General features: G+C 41.1%; 2 protein-coding genes across 6 annotated transcripts; one reads left to right on the forward strand and one right to left on the reverse strand.

The window, feature by feature from the left end:
* Positions 1-1,273: 1,273 nt before the first annotated feature.
* On the forward strand, positions 1,274-20,264 carry LOC125771944 (2-oxoglutarate dehydrogenase complex component E1-like). 5 transcript variants are annotated; one of them, XM_049443148.1, is made up of 12 exons: positions 1,274-1,392; positions 5,697-5,924; positions 6,001-6,141; positions 6,214-6,417; positions 8,884-8,986; positions 9,567-9,626; positions 10,804-11,294; positions 11,379-12,994; positions 13,063-13,207; positions 13,276-13,430; positions 16,111-16,245; positions 17,593-18,827. In XM_049443148.1, exons 2-12 carry the CDS (start codon positions 5,835-5,837, stop codon positions 17,690-17,692), a joined length of 3,240 nt encoding a protein of 1,079 aa, XP_049299105.1. In that variant the 5' UTR covers positions 1,274-1,392; positions 5,697-5,834; the 3' UTR covers positions 17,693-18,827. The 5 variants fall into 5 exon arrangements, with proteins under 5 accessions (XP_049299105.1, XP_049299106.1, XP_049299107.1 ...); XM_049443149.1 differs by lacking the exons at positions 16,111-16,245; positions 17,593-18,827 and adding an exon at positions 20,032-20,264; XM_049443150.1 differs by lacking the exon at positions 16,111-16,245.
* Positions 20,265-20,280: 16 nt separating this feature from the next.
* On the reverse strand, positions 20,281-21,109 carry LOC125772073 (RNA-binding protein 8A). The gene has a single exon (XM_049443427.1). It carries the CDS (start codon positions 20,983-20,985, stop codon positions 20,491-20,493), a length of 495 nt encoding a protein of 164 aa, XP_049299384.1. The 5' UTR covers positions 20,986-21,109; the 3' UTR covers positions 20,281-20,490.
* Between the last annotated feature and the right edge of the window lie 127 nt (positions 21,110-21,236).

Raw genomic sequence — 21,236 nt, forward strand, 5'->3', positions numbered from 1 at the left:
CGCACAGCAATTTTCAATTATGCAAACGAAGCATGTTGCAGGAGTTGTTGTGTAAACAAACTAGCAGTTTGTTAACTACGGGAGCATTAGCTTGTCGATGGATTTTAATGTATTTAAACACTTTGTGCTTATTATTAGGTGTTGATAAAACAGAACATAAGCTAAAGAATCTCTGAGTAATCCTTGCTAAATGCTAATCTTCATTACATTTGGCTGACTGACAAAGAAATAATAAAATATACTGGTATTCCCCGATATACGCCATACTCGATATACGCGATTTCGTTATACGCGATTTTTTCGAAACTGACATTTAACTTCGTTAACAAAGAAGCAAAATTACAAAAAAATCTTCAAAGCCTGGCGTGACGAGTTTCTATCTAGCAGTAACAATTACTTAACAGTTATATGGAAAGAACATTATCGGAAATAGAGCCAATGGACGAAGATGAAAAAATGTTCAGTAATGTAAGTCAGAATATCCGCAAAGAGATGGGGATATACAAAGAAATCTATCATCAAACCAAGAATTCGATATACGCTAATATTCGAGATACGCGATTGCCTCCGGTCCGCATTGATAGCGTATATCGGGGAATACCTGTAATTGTCTTCCAATGCACGATACTACGTACTTGATCTAGATCTTACTTGCGATCTACTTACATTTTCTGTAAAAAATTGCATTAACTTTTTCACCTATTACATAACTTTTATTTTGCGTTGTTCGAAAAAAAACGTAAACAACGCATTGTTTATATCCAAATATATTTATTTTACGATCGACATTTTTTAATCATTGCCTCTTTACAATCCACGATCGCGATCATATCCCAAGCGAACGTATTGATCACGTTTCAAGTTGCTCTCGTTCGTTCGATGTGAGCTGGCACACATCGAACAGAAAAGTGCAACGTGTGCATGTCGGTAGTATCCATCGTCCCCGTAGATACTGCAACGCGTTTTAGTACGCGTCACTTCGCGTCGCCGTTGGAGACTTGCTGTAGAACGATGTCATTCGCTTGAAGGAACCTTCTGCACCGGGCACGGGAAGTCACGGCAGCACATATTAGCGAAGAGTCACTTTATTGTTTTATGGATTTTCTTACATCAAACCCAATGTCCCGGTGGTTGACTTGAACCACGCACAAACCTTTGGTAGGGGACGTAATCTTTTCACCCCCTTCCTCTGTACGGTCGTGCCGTTAGGGCACGTGGACATGTATTAGTACATTTGTTTTCACCCCCGGTGCGGTCACTCGTATCTATCTGTCTCGTGGCCAAATCATCGTACACACAATGCCAGTCGCTCGCGAGCTGTCGTTGCGCGAACATTCGAAAAGTCCGCGACAGAGCAAGATCCGTTCTTCGGTGCTGAACTAGCCGTGAAAGGTACGTGAATGGTGTTTTGAGTGTGTGCACCTAGCGTATGTTGTGTGTCCTTCAAGGTGATAAAAGAGCAATTTGTAAGGACGGAACGTACATATCGGTCCAGCTCGTTTGATCCAAAACACGGTACCAAGTGATGATCGGTTTTTGTGCGTATGATCTCAGCGCATAATATGTTTCAATGTGTATAAAAGTGAGATTCAGCGTGGACTAGTGGTGGTAGCTATATGAATGGAGTTTTCTTAAAGAAAATTTTCACGTGTTACATAACGAAAAAAAAAGAGTCTGCGCCCATTAGTGGAATGAATTGCAAAGCTAGAGCTGGATTGGAATTGAATGCCGCTATTATACGATGGAGAGTTACGGCTCATGTGACTGAAATGGCTGAAAAACGGCATGCGAATTATCGAAGGACAATTCCAAACGTAACCCAAACTAACAATGAGTTTACCATCTCCGTTCGAGCAATACGTTGTATCGTTTGATTTGTTGTTCGCTCGCACTAGCGTTTCGCAAGCTGTTCTTTTCTGATCACAATAAAAAGTCCACGATCGAACTTGATCTCTCTTAGATAACCTCCCCCCGCCAAATGTGAAGGTTTTGCGATCGCCGATTATTTGCCCGTTTCCAACGGTGAAAACACGCGGCCCACCCTCGGCTCCCTGAAGGGATCGTCCCTCGGTCGATGTTGATGTTCTCTTTGAAAATTGTACAAAAATAGAAATTGTGTTTTAGCAAAGGCTGACTGTGTTGCCGCCTGTGTTTTTTGGTGATGGGTTGGCCCGGATTGATTTGCGAGGGGTAGGGAGAGTTAGAGGGTTGTGCTGTGTTAGTGACCGCAGATGTTTTGTTTTTAGCGCAAGGTTCAGTGGTTATGCAAAATGTTCCGTCCACCGCAGCAACCGCGCTGCGATTGTCGTCCCTAGAACATTCGCATTCTTGTCGGACGCTCCGTTAAGGTTGGCCCTTTTTTTTGGGACTCCAACATTGTACTTCAAGATGCCAGTGCTGGATGGTTTTTGATTTATAATCTAATTTATCACTGACGTCTGAATCATATTATAACTTTATCTAATCGTTGTAGGTTGTTATTGCCCAAACGCCTGCTTCATTATCAAACGGAAGCACAATTTAAAATGCAATTGCTGAAGGTGTGCTTTATCAGTCAGATAGCTCCGAGAATGAAAGCTCCGGGTTTCACGCGCCGTTCGACGTAGGCAGATAAGAGCTAGTGATGTAAAACCATGGACAACACCTTTCATAATTCACGTGCCATTTGGTACGGAATGCAAAAAAAGACTCGCTATCTTCAATGCGTGCAAATCGAAAGTGATACGTTCATACGTGCCCAATTTTATTTATTCCTTGCCAATGCCCCTGCAGTCAAATGTACCAGGGAACGCAGCAGTAGTCAGTAGAGAATTCACCTTCGCCAAAAGTTTACGGGGACAAGGCCAAAACTGTCGTGTGTTCGTTTCGTTTCGGATCGTTTAAACGGCCGGTGTGATCTGGGTTTCTTCCGAAAACAAAGTTGTGCAAAAAAAGCGGAAGACCGTCAATAAAACCGGTTGCTAGTTTGTGAATCAATTCCGCGAAACTATCGACTTCCCCATGAGTCAACGATCGCAATCTGCGCCGGGAATTCGACCCGGTAAGGGGAAGTTCTTCAAAAACCGCATCGCCGTGTGGAGGTCAATTTACTTGAAACAGGTTTTTGAAATTCGCGAAACACATCCAGTTTTATCCGGTTGAAACAATTCCACCGGATGGTGTCGATTCTTGCCCGATCATCATTTCGGTCTTCATTATGCTGCGCAAAAAGCTGGCCCGGTAATTTTTGCTGATACCGAACCATATCCCATGAAAACCCTGGTCGGGTATCAAAAAGAAGAATGTGGAAGAGAAACGCAAAAGGGTGATGATGGCGCGAGTGAATCACGTGCTCCTGCTGATTAGCGAATGCGCGCGCCTCCGCAGTGCGCTGCCGCGCGTGTGACGCATACACTCTTGCGCCGTCTGTGTAGCGTGCAAGAGAAATATGTGCGCAGCCTTAAAAAGCGGTGGTATGTGCGTCATCTGGTTGATGGAGAACCGGCACATGATGTCATCGGCTGGGAGTGCTGGGAAGAATGTCAGTTTGCAGATGTTATGACGAAATGATGCCGGTTTTCCCTTTTTATCAAACGCCGATCGATTTGATCGATAAGGGAAGGGTAACATCCTGGATGTGTTCTATCTTCGATTGCAAAACAGCCATAAAAATGCTGATAACTAATATCTTGTTTTGTTGTAGGAAGTTTATAGAATTGTTGAGCAATTTAACGATGAATTTTGTTTCTCGTAATTTTGACAAAACCAATGACGATTTAGAGGTAATACTGCGCAATACGGGAACGTCTCTTCGGGCAGATCCTCAAGGATAACCTGTTCTTAGCGAAACGGCGATAATTATACACACATTTCGATCGTGCAGGAAAGCTGATCTGCTTGGAGCTGTGTATTGAACCGCTGTCGTGACATTTCTATTTCGCTCTATTGACGCACGTCGTTTTGAATGTGTTATTTTTCCACCAACTGTTGTTCGGTTTTGAAAATGCATTTTGGTGTACTATTGCGTGCTTTACTTTCTTGATCTTCGTCCTTTCAGTGTCATTGAACCATAATTTGTATCTTCCATGGTACAGTTCTTATTGCGTCTGCTTCAATAAGTAAACAGAAGATAATCAGCTATCCATAAACTATAAGACGGTCCATCCGGTTGATAAGAGGGTTGCAGCAGGTTGGTATCGATTCCAAGGCGGCAACACAGTGACACTGCCAGCGTGGTCTGCCCTGACAACAACAATCGATAAATAGAGTAGAGAGCTAGAGGGCCCGGCCCAGGATGGTGTGCAAGTATTCGCGCGGTTCAATGTCAAGGTCGCACACGATAGTCTCGCGCACCTTGGTTCGCATGGTTCGGTGAGAGTGTTCTCGAGGTTCTGCTTTTCTACCGTCACGCGATAAACAGACACACACACACACCCTGTCGGAAGAAGGGAGGGGTTGGTGGTGGCAGTAAAGGGAGCAGGCTATTGACCATCATCACAACCACCAAACGCCACCCACCTACCGTTGTGTTCAGTCGATGTTAATGTTTTATTTATAACCGAAACGAACGTAAAACCGTGCTAGAGGGAAAACGTTCATGTGATTTGGGAAAATCGTGCTAAAGTGGCCACGATGTTTGAAAGCTATCATTCCAACGCTAGGGACCTGTAGTCGTTTAGTCGCATTTGCCCAAACATAATTTGACCGTTAGTTTTTTTTTAATGGAATTTGCAAATTCTTATGTAATCATATTATGAATTCTACGTGGCATTGAGGACACCTTTTTGCAATAAAATTCAAGTAAAATTGTTTTGTTGTAAATGTTTAATGAAGATCATTACTTTGTAATTTAAATTCAGTACATGTTTTTTTTACGGAATTTAGTTATCAACAAACGATCGGCGAACACAAAAGGTCGTTTTATTACAACGATGCTGCAAACACGTTTTTATTGTTATCCAGAGCTCGTAAATTCTTTGCAAAATAGCATCATAAATATTGTCCAGCATCCAACAATGGTGGAATAATGGTGGATCTGTTCCTTCCTTCTTTTTTTATTGAATGCAATTGTTTAATGTAATTTAACTTTAATGCAATTTTTTCGTAAGAATTTACCTCATATAAAATATATTAAATCTCAACCAGTGTGAGTTAATAGTGCGCAGCCTTGTTTCAATGTACTTTTATTAAGTGCCCGATAAGAGCAGCTGACCGTGACCAAGTTTTGTTTTTCGTCAAGCGCTAGACAATTATTAAGTGTGATGCAAGTGATGTAATGTTAGTTGTGAAAATTACTGTTTTTTAATTTTTAATACGAATATGTAATCTATTTAAAAAACTATTTAGGTTTATAATATGAAGCTTGATTTCATAGCAATTTTAGGTTAAAATGAAGGTTCAATCTAGAGACTTCCCTTAATGTGTGGTGTTAGTTTGCTCTATAATACATAGATAAGCATAATTAAGTGACAACGTGTGTACTATACGCCGTTTAATGCGACAACATTGATAAGGGCATTTAATTATCTCTCACACACAAATAGGACCTAAATACAGAAACAAAACGCACCGCACGCACAGTACGAGAAAAAATAATTGTAGTAGGCTTGGAAATATGATTCTAGAACAGTTTCATTATTTGTTATTTTGTCCCTAAAGTTAAACGTAAAATTTTAATTGTGAATCTTATCGTGGTTTTTTTCCTTTCCTTCCCGCAGAATCTGATCCAAATCGTCGTCTACCGACGCACCGTTTTTTCGGTACGGGTCACACGGAATCTTCCGTCGTTTAAATATTTGGACTAGTGCCTCTCGCTACCATCTCGCTCAAGAGGTTAGACAAAACAACCTGTCAAAATGCATCGCGCAAGAACAGCTCTCCATATGGTGAACCCGATGGGTCAGCAAAATTTCGGAGCGTTTCTGCTGAAGAAACCGGCATCGAAGGTAGATATGGTTGTGGATCACTAAATGGTGCGTGAAAATTAATTGTGCAACTTGCGTATTTCCTCTTTCTTTGTAGCTGACCACGGAACTGGTTGCTGCTTCGTCTGTGAAGCTGTACAACTCTGCCGCAGCTGAACCATTCCTGAATGGTTCTTCGTCAAACTACATTGACGATATGTATAATGCCTGGCTGCGGGATCCGGCTTCCGTGCATGCGGTACGGATAGAAGAAGGCTTTAGTGTACGGTCAATGCGTCTTTAGCTAATGAAACATTTTCGATCATTTTAGTCCTGGGATGCATATTTCCGCAACAATTCCTACGCAGCACCACCGAGCTTAGCACCGGTACCGAAGAATCATGTCCCTGCCGCACAGTACCTCGGTAGTTCGCTGCCAGCCGTTGCAGGCGGTGGCGTTGCCGTTGGTGGACGTATCGACGATAAGCTGATCGATGATCATCTTGCCGTGCAAGCTATCATTCGTAGCTATCAGGTAACCTATCATTACGCACCCTAACTTCAATTGATCCCGGCCCTCATTCCGACCTCTACTCCATGGTGATTCGGAATGTTTCTCGACATCGTCCAACTTTCGCCATAAAATATACCACTTGTCCTCTTTCTCTCGTGTGTCATGTGTCCTCCCTAGACCCAGCCACCTGTTTCTCGTTTATACCTTTCCCTTTTTTTATTCTTGGCGGCCAGTTAAATAGTTCTTCATAGTAGTACCTTTCTATATCCCTTCCGATGGCTTAACACAGCTACTTTCCTTGAAATTCTCAAAACCAAATTATTTGTTTTCTATTTATTGGGCAACAGAGTGTAAAAATAACATTGATTAAATTGGTGTAAATTGATCTTTTGCAATCCTCGGAAGATTTTTGTTTAAGTTTATCTATTTTTATCTCTTTTAAATATTATACGGTCTGTGTAATTGTAATTCAATTTAAGTTGTTTTGCATGATTGTTCACGTCAGTTTTTCTTCTTTGAACTTTTAATATGATTTTGAAAATTATTCGCAAATTCAAAAATTTAGAAATTTTAGCGTTTTTCTTCGTATCGATTTAAGGATTTCATATGACGTAATGTTTAGAACATTTTCCATATAAAGGCAATACATAATTCGGAAACAAAAAAAAATAACAGCACATATGTACATCCAGTTAACCAAGTGGTTTCGCGTAGCTATAACAAACAAATGAAGATAAAACTGAAAATACTGAAAAAAAACATTCAGTTGGTGGGAATTTTAACCAACATCTATGCCTGTAGTTCGGTATAACCGATGGATTTAAATACTTCCCAGATTCGTAGGGAAAAGCATACAACTGTCTTGCCTTTACCTAGAAAAGGAACCACTCGCCAACACATTCCTCAAGCGCATTAACATATTCTATATTTAATCACCAATACTTCATCGAAACTACTTACCACCCCCTGCAGTCCCGTGGGCACCTGGTTGCGGACATTGATCCGCTGGGCATTCTGAATGCCGAAATCAACCCGGAGAGAGCGAATCTGCGTGCGAATGAAAAAGTTACCCGCAGTTATATGAACTTCGGTAAATGAAAACGCCTTACTTACTTACTACAACATATTTTTTTTACTATATTACCTCCCGCTAATACTTACTATAATAATTAGCTTCGCCTCTAATATTGTACATGCATCTAATGTTTAAGCTTTTACTTATGGAGAAATGATTTAACCATTCCGCGATTTTGGATTGAGATTCGGATGATGCAGAGAGGATAACATAAAGTTTGGCCTGATTTTAAGATCGGTTGGATTTACGGGAAATTTTAAAACCATTTTGATCGAACTAGATGAGGATATTGTGCGAGAATTGGTATTGTAGTGTTAAGGGGTAAAAACAAATAACCTAAGCATAATTGGTTACAAACCAGCGTTCGATATAATCTACCCAACGTAAACGTAAGGGGCATCAACCACTAACCTGCTAATTATTGTTCGAGTGACGTTTTTCTGTATAATTTTGTGAGTGTTTTACAATCCGCGTTCGTATTATTTGCTGGGACACGTTTAAAGATGTATTTAAATTGGTTAATACTGATTTGGACATTCGAATAACCGAGAATCGACATAAAACTTTCCAACCACTGTGTCCGAGCTGAATAATTCATTGCGGATAGTTGTTTGCGTTTTGTTTTATTTTGTATTTATGTTCATTGTGCAAATTGATGTACTTCCGTAACGTTTTGTTTGTCCTGTGAGTGTGTGTGTGTGCTACGTTTTGATGCTATAAATCTGTGTACTTCTGCCGCTTTTCGTTGCAAACACTTTGGTTCTGTTATATCCTTTCGTTGTAAAACATTTCCCTCCTTTCCCTTCGCCGTGAATCTTCCCTTCGGTTGCCGATTGGTCGACACAAACTTCATAAAGCTAATCTCTTCAATGATCTATATGATTCCGAAATGAAACATTATCGTAAATAGTAATAACATTTTTAGCATACGCAAATATGACTGATTTTTGCCTCTTTTTTCTTCATTCCATCCTTTTTTCTCTCTTTCTCTTTTGTGCGACACTTTGCTGTACATATTGTGTACGAAATCGACCGGGTGATACTTTAATGTGTAAAAACTATGTTTAAAATTCAATTTCATTCTACCATCCGTGCGCGTGGTTTTTCTTTCAATTACCACTCTTTACAAATGCAAACATACTTTAACATCTTCGCGCTCCGCTACATCCGATTTTCGTAACCTAACCCAACTGCAAAATTTTTCTATTTTCTGTGCACCAACACCACCGCTACGTGTGTAATTATGATGATCAACAATTGCAAACTCACCTACCCACGGAACCTCAACACACCACACCAAATTGGGTACTCCGTGGGCATTCACATTGTGGTGTGTGCGCGCGCGTGCGTGTATTTGTTTATGTACGTGTCCATGCGTGTGTGTGTGTATGTCTCTATGTAATGATGTATAGATCAGAGGGCATAATGTGGCCCGTCTTGACCCGCTCGGCATCAATAGTGCGGACCTGGACGATAAAACTCCACCAGAGTTGCTGTACTCGTCCTACCGTTTCGGTGAGTATTCGATCGCGGATCGTAAGGAGACATATGTAAATGTGTAGAGCCGTAAGCCACCAAGATGTCCACCACCTTACTCTCCTCTGCTACTCACGCGTGTAGGGCGTATACATTCATCTCACACCTTCACATGACGTGCCTGTTTCATTGTATTTCTGGAATGTTGTGTTCCTTTTCTTATCTTTACTTCATTTTCATAATATCTTCTCTTCCTCCAGTTATCATCTGTTTCTCAAAACATTTCATTGATGATCATCATTATGGCAATAATGTTTTTTATGTATCTTTTCGACCATGTTCCATGCTTCATTTCGAGGTTGATCCTGTATTTGGTTTCGTACTGACTACTGTCTTCAATAAAACCATGCTAAGCTTGTGCCAAATCCAGCTAGTAAAAGCAAACACTATTTTTGTGACGTAAAATTGCCAATTGAACAATGAAACTTAATCTTAATTATGTTTGATTTCTGATTCTGTTTCCTTTTCTTCTTTGAATGCCATTGTTTCCCACATACTTCACTTGATGTTTTTCGTTTGAGCATTTGTTTGTGCACCTTTTCATTTACTCGATCATTAGTACACCAACGGATCTTGGAGTGTGTAAGCAATGAAGATCGTCTACTGCTGTTGGGGATGAGTAAGGAAGAACACCACAAAACACAGTAGAGCATGGGCTCTATCTACTTAAAGATTTACTTTACTTGCCAATGCTTTTACACATTTTGTACATAATAGAATCCTTTTTATTTCTGTATACTTTTACCTCAGTTATTTGTTTGAGTCATACGTTTTGTTTGTTTCTATTTCGTGTATGCTTTTTTCCAAACCCTATGATCTTTTCCCTTAGCTATAAGCTGCTTGCAAAGGCTATAGCACTAGTTCGCTTTTACTTTTGTATATTTGCATTGCTTTTTTCACACTTTTAACCAGACAGCAATACTAACAAAACAACTTGTCTTGCGTACACTGCACAGAGAGTACACGTAAAACGCTCAAGCTCGTGTGTTTGCCGAGTGTAGTAACTCTGATTTGATGCATTTGATCTTTTCTCACGTCCATGATCTTTTTCTTCTACTTTCTTTCTCTCTCTCTATCAATCTTTCCTTTTGCACCGCTTGGGAATGTAAGAATGCAGTTTGAAAGATATTTTCGTTGCTTTTTCGCACAAATGTATTGGTAACCGTTTGGCTCCTCTTTGCGCAGAAGGTTTAGTGCCTGCCTAAATGAGTTCTAAAACCGTACACACAACAAACTAATGCGAAAAATACATAACTTCCCATGGTAAACTTTTCCATTTTGTTTGCAGTAAGTTCTTTTCTTTTTAGTAGATTAATAATCGGCTCTCATCTCCAACAAGACACAAAAAGTTATCCGAATTTCAATCTATTTTTTTTTCTTTATTTACAATACTCCTTTTGAATAAAATTAAACGGAATCTGTGAGGATTTTACGTTAAAGTTTTGCAAATTGAACTAAAGCGTGTTAAAACATGAAGTACATTTTAATACGATAGTAAAATATGTTCAGTTCTTGCAACATTTTAATTATTCTCATCAGGACAGTAGAATAGCAACAGAAATGTAAATGAAAAACACATTGGCTCAAGCATACCGAATCAACGCTCGTTATGTTTTTTTTTTCATTCGATACATGTCCACGTTCAAAAATAAATGCGTTGTTCGGTTTGCTTTTGGTGTGTGGTGTATTTTGTGTAATATAATAAGTATGGAAGGTGATAAAAACCCAATTGCTAACACGTTTAAATTTTTCTTCTCTGCAAATTGACTTCCATCTTGGATGCTTGCGTACAACAGAGGAAGCCGACATGGAACGCGTCTTCAAGCTGCCGAGCACGACGTTCATCGGTGGCAAGGAAAAGTTTCTGCCCCTTCGCGATATTCTTGGCCGGCTGGAGAAAGCGTACTGCAATAAAATCGGCGTAGAGTTCATGTTCATCAACTCGCTGGAACAATGTAACTGGATTCGCGAGCGTTTCGAAACGCCCAACATTATGACCTACACGAACGAGGAGAAGCGTCTCATTCTGGCCCGTTTGACACGTGCGACCGGGTTTGAGGCGTTCTTGGCGAAGAAATTCTCGTCGGAAAAGCGTTTCGGTCTGGAGGGTTGCGAAATTATGATTCCCGCGATGAAGGAGGTAATCGATGTGTCGACCCGATTGGGTGTCGAGTCAATCATCATGGGTATGCCACATCGTGGCCGTTTGAATGTGCTCGCCAACGTATGCCGTAAGCCGCTGCATCAGATCTTTACGCAGTTTGCTGGTTTGGAGGCTGCTGATGATGTAGGTTAAAGGAAGACAAACAAAACTGAAAACCGCGAGGACGTTGGACAGATGTTTTAATTTTCATTTTATTTCATCCGCTAGGGATCCGGTGACGTTAAATACCATCTCGGTACGTACATTGAGCGTTTGAACCGTGTGACGAACAAGAATATTCGGTTGGCCGTCGTCGCCAATCCGTCCCATCTGGAGGCGGTCGATCCAGTCGTCCAGGGTAAGACGCGTGCCGAACAGTTCTACCGTGGTGATGGCGAGGGCAAAAAGGTGATGTCGATCTTGCTGCACGGTGATGCGGCCTTCTGCGGACAGGGTGTGGTGTTTGAGACGATGCATTTGTCCGATTTGCCCGACTACACCACGCACGGTACCATCCACATCGTGGTGAACAATCAGATTGGTTTCACAACCGATCCCCGTCACTCGCGCTCATCGCCGTACTGTACGGATGTGGCACGCGTCGTCAATGCGCCAATCTTCCACGTGAACGGTGACGATCCGGAAGCGGTAATGCATGTGTGTAAGGTGGCGGCTGAGTGGCGTGCCACCTTCCACAAGGACGTCATCATCGATATCGTGAGCTACCGTCGCAACGGACACAACGAAATTGATGAGCCAATGTTCACGCAACCGCTGATGTACAAGAAGATCCGCGGTACGAAGCCGGCGCTTGATATCTACGCTAACCAGCTCATCACGGAAGGCGTTGTGACGGCTGAAGAGGTTAAGAGCGTGAAGGACAAGTACGACAAGATTTGCGAGGAAGCTTTCGAGCAGGCAAAGACCGAAACGCACATCAAGTACAAGGACTGGATCGATTCCCCGTGGTCCGGATTTTTCGAGGGTAAGGACCCGCTGAAGGTTGCACCGACCGGTGTGATCGAGGAGACGCTGGTGCATATCGGCAACCGGTTCTCGTCCCCACCACCGAACGCGGCCGAATTCGTCATCCACAAGGGTTTGCTGCGTGTGCTGGCCGCTCGCAAGGAAATGCTGGAAAACAAAACCATCGATTGGGCGTTGGCGGAAGCGATGGCGTTCGGTTCGCTGCTGAAGGAAGGCATTCACGTCCGTCTGTCCGGACAGGACGTCGAGCGTGGTACCTTCTCGCATCGTCATCACGTGCTGCACCATCAACACGTCGATAAGGCAACCTACAGGCCGCTGTGCCATCTTTACCCGGACCAGGCCCCGTACACGGTCTGCAACAGCTCGCTGTCTGAGTTTGGTGTGCTCGGATTTGAGCTCGGCTACTCGATGACCAACCCGAACGCGCTCGTTTGCTGGGAAGCTCAGTTCGGCGACTTTAACAACACCGCACAGTGCATTATTGACCAGTTTGTGTCGTCGGGACAGGCGAAATGGGTGCGCCAGAGTGGTTTGGTGATGCTGCTACCGCACGGTATGGAAGGTATGGGACCGGAACATTCGTCGGCTCGCGTCGAACGATTCCTCCAGATGTGCTCGGACGATCCCGACTACTTCCCGCCGGAGTCGGATGAGTTTGCCATTCGGCAGCTGCACGATATTAACTGGATTGTGGCGAACTGTTCGACCCCGGGTAACTACTTCCACCTGCTGCGCCGACAGATTGCGCTACCGTTCCGCAAACCATTGATTGTGCTGACACCCAAGTCGCTTCTGCGTCATCCGGAGTGCAGAAGCAACTTCAGCGAGATGGTTGATGGAACCCAATTCCAGCGGTAAGGTGTATAAAAGGTGATTACTGTTGAATGCACTGTAATCGTATTTTGTTTCTTTTTGCATTCAGATTGATTCCCGATGCATTGACCGCCGAAAACCCGAACAAGGTTAAGCGTGTAATCTTCTGCACCGGTCGTGTGTATTACGACTTGCTGAAGGCTCGTCGTGACCGCAAGTTGGATAGCGATATTGCTATCAGCCGCATTGAACAGGTTAGTATCAAGACTGTAGCATCTGTGGCGCTAAAAGCAACATTTCAAACCAAATCTTCCCATTCTAGATTTCGCCCTTCCCTTACGATCTGGTGAAGGCCGAATGCGCCAAATATCCGAACGCTGAGCTCGTGTGGGCCCAGGAAGAACACAAGAACCAAGGCTGCTGGACGTATGTGCAGCCACGCTTCGACACCGCGATCAACTCGACTCGTGATTTCAGGTGAGCATTTATTTCGCTGGCCACGAACATGTACGGTTACGTTTCTTTTTGTGTTCGTTGTCCATCCATCTGTTCATTCCTTAAGAAAATAATACATAAACAAACGACATACATACGGCAGACACGAACACACATTAAACACATGTACACTAAACAAAAACATTCCTTTGGTTCGGATTTGTCGGAATGGGGTTCTCTCCTATGCTCGCTCTACCCTGTTTTCTTTTAAAACCGAAAAACAACATCGTTCCACCTATCTGCGGTTTGGTTGCAGGATCTTTATTGATTCAATTGGTATAAACAAACACTTACAACACTACATACAAGACATCCGTACACTAAACCATCGCCTTCCGTTCCTTTTCCTCCATCATGCCATATTTGTCTACGTTACATGCTCATCCACTATTTAAATGTTTTAGACAAAACACGTACAAAACAAACCTTCCTATTTGAATAGGTAAAAGGCATTTCCGTTTCTTCCTGCTCTGCACCCCTTAGTACTGAACTGCTGTGCCACTTGTTTTTTTCCTCTATTTTTGATCTCTTCCATACTCACCAATAAAAAAAAATAAACAAAAAACCTTTACTTCTTTAGATAAAGCGCACCCTAAATCTACTACTACTACTTCTACTACTGCACCACCGTATTGCTCTCTTTGCGATGCTCTCTATTTTTCCTTTCTATCACTTCGTTCCCTATGTCTGTTCTCTTCGCTCTATTTATCTGTTCTTTATTCGTATGCTAGTAGAGTTACGCATTAGTAGACGGTACCGTATGTAGTACACAATTGGCTGTAAAGAGATATGTGTTAGAGGAAATTTCACCACTTAATCGATAGTTCGGGGATGTGGTGGGATGCAAATTGTGTGACGGATGCACTGATATACGGGATACAGGAAAAGGAGCGCGCATACTTGCTGCTTAACATAAGCAATAGTTCAAACAATTTGGCCATTTGTACAAATATATCTAAAATTATTTTAGTTCGGTGATGGGTTTGAAGCTCTACAAAACCTACTACGTAGAAATTTTTTCAAATATGCCAATAGGCTTATGCTGATCCTTTTACTGCAGTTTTAATTGTGTACTTAACTTAATTCGTGGCAATATATATTTTTGTGGAAATAGGGCCAAAAACTAAACATATTCTAAACGAGCGCAAGTTCTAAGTTCTTTTCTAAATTTCTAGATGATAAAATGTTCTTTTATGAGATTATCTGTTATAATTCTCTCCTTACGATGAAAGTAGTGTTATTTAGACAGATTATTTGTGTTTGGAAATGGTATAGTCTTTGGTGTCAGGCGTATGTCGAATTTCAGGATCCTCTCTTTAAAATTAGTGTCTCTTAATCAGCGGGTGAATGTTCAACTTCAAAACAGCTAAAATTTGTGGTAGGAATAAAAACACGGTCGACAGGATAGAAAATTCCATTAACAGACGCACTTTCAATCTATTTTAATAGCTTATTGGCAAATAGCGATTAATTTCTTTCACAACACATTTGAAGGTTTCCGCCGTGGTACACTAAATCCTTTTTAGTAGCTCCCTATACGGAAAGTAAAGCTAGCGCCATCTATAGTAAATTGCCATGAACTAAGTTAAAGTATTAATTCAAAATTTTCAAGCAAACAATTTCACTCAGTCCCTCACTGCTGTTCACAACTTTTCGTTATCATTTCGCTCGATTTTAGATAACGCCATAGAGTTGTTTTCATGTGTTTTTAAATCATGTTTTGCAGTCCAATCGATTGATTATAATGTCTTATTTTTCCCTTACTTCCTTATAATACACTTTATGAAATCCTTAGTATTGAATTGTTTTTTTTTTTAATTTGTTTTTTATGTTTATTTTATTATGTTTGATTGATTTGGTTTGGTTTGAATAGCAGTGATTACTTTGTTCTTTTGTGTTATTTTATTAAACCATTCGTTGATTGTGATAACGTAATGAACTAGTAATGCTCTTTAGCTTTGATGATAAGTTGCATTATCCGTATGGAGTATCTACTTTCTTTAAACAACAACAACAACAAAAAGGTGGTAATTGCATTCGCTTTCAAGCTACGTTTTCTCTAAATTAGCGTAAGCGAAGGCAAACTAGTTTCCTATCTTCCCCGTTCACCCATAACATGAAAAATGCTTCACGATTTAAACGAACTTGAATTCGGATAGAAAAAAAGCAAAGCCAATCGACCAACACGAGGCCCTCCCTCTCGTTCTTCATTTTGCAGCGTCGAGGGCGACGAAGGAGCAAATGAAGGTGGTTACAAAGATTTGTTTGAAGCATACAAACCTAAGAATCGGCCGTCGACCGCTGGCAGCGATACCCGACAGGAGTCAGCGGCATCAGTGCATTCGCCGACAAGCGTCACTAGTACCACTACTACGGTGCCCGACGGAACTGTCCTGCCCTCCACCAACTCGCCCAAGCCCCAAAGTTCTTGGTTTAGTCGTTTGTTTGGGTTTGGCAACTCGGAAAGTTCCAATGCCACCAATGCTAGTGCCGCTACTACTACTACTACTACTACTACCGCCACCGCCAGCCCGGCGCAAATCCAACAGCAAACACAATCCTCCTCATCTACATTCCCATCATCCACCACCACTAACGATAACCGTAGCGAAAGTGCCAATATTCATAACCACAACCCTACTCCTCATGCCCGTATTGACAGCGTGCAAGAAGAAAAGCTTGTGCAGCAGAAAACCGGCCAAGGATTCAATATCCCGCAGGGTACATTTAACTCTCCGACGAGCGGTTCCGCGGCCAGCAAGGGTCGCAAAGTGCGAATCTCATCGCGACCACTTAGGTGAGGGGCCTCAAAAAAACAAAACAAAAAAAAACACAGACCCAATCTCTCTCTATTCCTACTAGCTACTACTACCCGTAATAGTATAATTATTCTAATGTAGCCGCAGCTGCGTTAACCAAGCGGGCGGCTACTGCGCTATGCTTGCTTATTGCTGTTTGACGTGTGACCTTTGCGCAGTAGATGATGTAAAATTCTGTAAATTCGTCAACAATTTTGCTTTTGTTTTATGAATTCTTTGTTGCTGATTTTTCCATTCATATTGCGTTTATGTTTTTCTTTATTTTATCATCAATTACCATAATTATAAAGCCAATTGACTGATTATTTGAAAGGTGCTTTTGTATGTGTGATTGTATTCGTCGCTGCGCATTGTTAGCACTTCTCTTTTTTTTACAATGTATTGGGTTGGCTTTGTGGGTTTTTCATTTTTTATATTGTTTTCATCTTTAGTTTTCATTGCACTAAAGATTAATTGGCACTTAGATAAGATTTGTAGTGCATTAGTTTAAATCAAACTGGCACATATTTATTATTTCTCCTGTTTATATATGTGCGTTATATGTTATTATTCTTTTATATTTAACTTTTCTTGTTGTTTTGTTATTTTTTTATCAACACTATATAAATTTTGTTTTACTAACTCTTATGTTTGCATGTATTTAGTGGTTTTCTGTATTTTAAGTATCACTAACGAATAATGTAAACTATTTTTAGTTTATTTACATATTATCTATATGTCGTGATACTTTGAAGATGTAAATGTAGCTAATCATGGTTGACACTAGCTATAGTTTGCTTAACAATCTCTTGCACTATGTAATGCTTATGCATCTGTAAAATAATCCGCTTTAAATTGAGTGACAGTTTTCCCTGCTTGTCTGTTTCTGTATGGGTTGGATCTCTTCTAAACAATAATGCTTTTTTACGTTTGCAGTAATTGTTGTCATGTTGTATCTACCGTTTGAAGATCCATTTCTGTTTTACACGCAATATACACTGTTATCACTTTTCGTTACTCGTTCGTTCAGATTCAATGTTGTTTATTCATCCCACCCATGTTACATCGTTTTCCATGACAATCGTAACCCCCCGATTCATTTATTCAAATCATATATTTTTTGTGTTTTGTATCGAATTAACAACCACATTTGATTGAACGATGCATTGTTGCTAAATTTTGCTATAGAAAATTAAAATTCCCATTGTTTACTATTTCGTCTACACGGTTAAGGACAAATACTAACTTTATTTTTCGTTTTAATTTTCCCCATTTTTTTTGTCAACGACTGCAAATGGCACGACAAACGTTTTTGCGATCTACTACCTACCTATACATCTATACAGCTACGTTGGACGTCCGTGTGGTGCATCTACCGCCACGGGTTCGAAGGCCCAACACTTGAAGGAATTGAAAAATCTGCTGGACGACGCGATGGCCTTGTAAATGTGTTTGATACGTGCTGCAGAAAACAGGAACGGTTGTTCTCTGGGTAGGTTGCTACTGCTGGAGCAACAAATCAAAATCACATGATAATCCCCACACATCAATGGCGACCGACTAAAAAGGAACAAGCAGACGAGCGCGTGGCGTTGATCTTTTTTTTTAAATGATGTTTCCTATCCCTTGTTCGATAACGATCACGTTGACAGCAGCAGTGTGCAACACGGCAAAATACACAAAAACACAAACGACACAGGGACCGAACGGCACGAAATGGTTTTGTCTGCCAAACCGCTGGACTATATTCTACGATATTACGAAGTGAAACAGGATATCCTTCAACATCCTACGAGGACACGGCAGTAATAAGTGCGGCCCCCATGGCTGCCCTATTGCCTGCCCGGTTATTTATGAAGTTTTCGCTAGTTTTAATAGTTCTATTTAATGCGATAGGAAAGGATATGAAAACAATAATACATTTAACCCTACTACACGTTATAAAGTGAATGAAATCAAACAGTAAAACGCTGTGAAAATACACAACCCATGCAAAGTAAAACGCTTGTTATTAGCATCATTGCAGCAGTGTACGCGCGGGTATGTTGAGTAATGCGTCAGTAGAAGGTTTTTGTTTTGTCTTCACAGACCGCACTCCTTATTTGTAATAGTTTCCAGAGGAAAGTCAAACAGTGTAAAGATGAGGCTCATCTTTGAAAAGGATAATAGTAGTTTACATGCAAACACACACATCAAAATGCAAGCATATATGAGTATACATACATTTATTTTAATTAATTAGTAGAAAAGAAAAAAGCAAACCAGAATAGAAAACTCTGCCCTGAGCGGCGGTTGTTGGCAGTGTCAGCTTGATTTGCTCACTGCAAATAAAGCAACGATGCAACGGCATATTTATTTATATACATTCATTCTTTTCTTTTCTCTCTCACCTTTCACTGTAACAATGAATGGATTTAATGACCTAGTAGAATGGCCCAATAGTTCTATTTTATTCTGTTGTTGATATGTAGGGACGGGCGTTGAAATGTTCTCGCCACGTGTAGATTGTTGAAGGATTCAGTGAATTAAAAAAAAACACACAACAGTCTGTTGCGCCCAATAAATGCACGGATGAAGGAAATGTGTTTTGTTTTATTTTATTTTTTCATCATCGTTAGTTTGTAATGCTGAAAACGTTAGCTTCATCCATTATTAACAATTTTCTGTAAAAAAAACAAAACAAAGCGATAATTGCATTGCTCCTAACCTTGCGTAAGTAGTATAAGACCACTAACATTCAGCTAAACAAGTGCTTAGTAACTTTTCCATTAGTATCAAGCATACAATGTAATGTAACGGGCAGATGCGTTACCGGACGTTACCAGGGATTAGGATATTCATATAATGAAGTGTTTTTTTTAGTTCTTGGCAATACTATTAAAATGAAGCGAAAAGGAAAGATTATTCCCGGGCTAATGATGACGCTAAACTTGCGCTGATAGATAAGAACAAATTGTATCATGATGAAATCGATTGGTGCTTTCATTTTAAAGGGAAAATTCGACAAAAAATCGTTAAACTACAACTTGGAATTAACGATTGGGACACAAACCTTGTTGACCGATGATTATCAATGTGCAAACGGATACTAAATGATAGAAAGTACATACAAAAGTAAAATGTTAAGCAAAACTAAGATTCTTAACTACGGATCGTAGTCGTAGTTTGTACTATTTTAGTCCTCCTTTTTCCTCTTGCTATACTAACCAGTTTCGCCGATCTTTACGGTGTGTACGTGTTAAAAGTCGAACAAAATGTGTGCAAACAAAATGAACGGCGCAGTATTTAAAAACGGTGTAAGCCTCTTACACATAGAATATTCACATGCACAAAGTGCTTTAAGTGGTTGTAAATACACTTCTTGTTAGGGAAGCTGAGAAAAGAACACAACCCCCCAAATATGTGTGGAATGCATACCACGGGCATGTAGCTTAGAAACAGATGGGAACGCAGCTTAATAACCGAACATTGTTTGGCACGCTTATTGCCGTAAAAGGAGTTCCGTGTACAAGTGGGATGATAACGTTGCAATGTGTAAGGATATATTTTGGATGCACTTTTTAAGCACTACTACACACCCTAGCACTGAGTTCAACTGGCACAGATTTAAGTGAAATAACGTCTAACTATGAAATGATATAACAATATGACCCTTTATGACGCGCAACAGGGGACAGTGATATGGGTTAAAATAAAGCAAAACGTAAGAAAGATAAACAAAGACGGAAATTTATGCCTAATTTTGCGATGACATTAATAAGACGCGCTTCGTTTTACGATTACAGCTACGTTGGTCGTGCCGTGTCGGCGTCTACGGCTACCGGTACGAAAGCGACCAACAATCGAGAATTTGATATTCTGCTGAAGGATGCCATGAGCATTGGAAAACCACCAAGAAGGATGCCTCCGACAAGTGGTGCATTGCTACCTGGCCCAAACGGTTCAAATGAGAAACGGATGAAAAAAATCAAACGTATCGGTTTTGCCTCTTTCTTGTTCTAATGCGAAAAGAATGATGGAAATACATCCGGAAATACATTCTCCCATACGAGGTATGTTAGATAGTTGATTAATTTATTTCATTCAAATTTTACACTTGAATATTACATTCTCTCTTCTTTGTGTTTGGGGTGTACAACGCAACCGTCGAACGATTCGTGCTAGGTGAGTTCTTGTGGTTTTGTAATGCATGGATGTGTTACCTACTTAAACGATAATTAGCAGGTTTCCGGATTCTAATGTTCCTATCGCCGACGCCGGTCGGAAGATTTCTTAAGCTTCTTTGGCCCTTTGACGAAGCACCAGTCGACGGAAATCGTCTGTCCAAGCACCTCCGAACCGTTCAGTGCTTCCTTCGCCGCTAGGGCCTGCTTGTACGTTTCATACTCCACCAACGCATAACCCTTGAGGAAGCCGGTCCGACGGTCCAGATTCAGGTGAATGTTCTTGATGTCACCGAACTCGCAGAACTTTTCCTGTATGTCGTCCTCCTGCGCTTCCTCGTGAATCGATGTCACGAACAGAATCCATCCTTCGACCGATCGCTGTGGGCCCGGTTCCGCTTCCTCTTCATCGTCCTGCATGCGCTCGTAGTCAATCGTTTCGCGGGGAATGCTTTCATTGCCGAAACCGCGTCCTTTCCGTTTTCGGGCCTTCTCCTTCAGCCGTGCGATTCCCTGGTCGCCATCTTCGTCCACCTCAAACTCCTCGTGGTTGTAGATATCCAGCACATCGGCCATTGTGTGATCGAACGTGTGTTTCAACAGTGATTTTCACAAAATTTTCGTCCACCGCGTCGTGGTAAATGTTTGCAAACTTTCTCCGAGTTGATGTGTTTTTCGCCGATTTGACAGCTGTCAAACGATAAGACAGCTTGCGCGGGAGTACCGGTTGAAAATGCTGTCAGTCGGTGCTGTGTGTTTCGATTTCAAAATTTGAATTCGCTTGATTCAAAATAAGCACATTTTCATTCAGCTCTCAATTGAAAATA

The sequence above is a fragment of the Anopheles funestus genome, chromosome 3RL, assembly GCF_943734845.2.
Source record: "Anopheles funestus chromosome 3RL, idAnoFuneDA-416_04, whole genome shotgun sequence".
Lineage (NCBI taxonomy): Eukaryota > Metazoa > Arthropoda > Insecta > Diptera > Culicidae > Anopheles > Anopheles funestus.

What these genes read in the sequence shown, in the direction of transcription:
- LOC125771944 (XM_049443148.1), top strand. Translation starts at nt 5,835, where the DNA reads ATGCATCGCGCAAGAACAGCTCTCCATATGGTGAACCCGATGGGTCAG. An exon ending in ATCCGGCTTCCGTGCATGCG is followed by an intron (nt 6,142 to 6,213) that starts GTACGGATAGAA and finishes CGATCATTTTAG; the next exon opens with TCCTGGGATGCATATTTCCG. An exon ending in CTATCATTCGTAGCTATCAG is followed by an intron (nt 6,418 to 8,883) that starts GTAACCTATCAT and finishes AATGATGTATAG; the next exon opens with ATCAGAGGGCATAATGTGGC.
- LOC125772073 (XM_049443427.1), bottom strand. Translation starts at nt 20,985, where the DNA reads ATGGCCGATGTGCTGGATATCTACAACCACGAGGAGTTTGAGGTGGAC.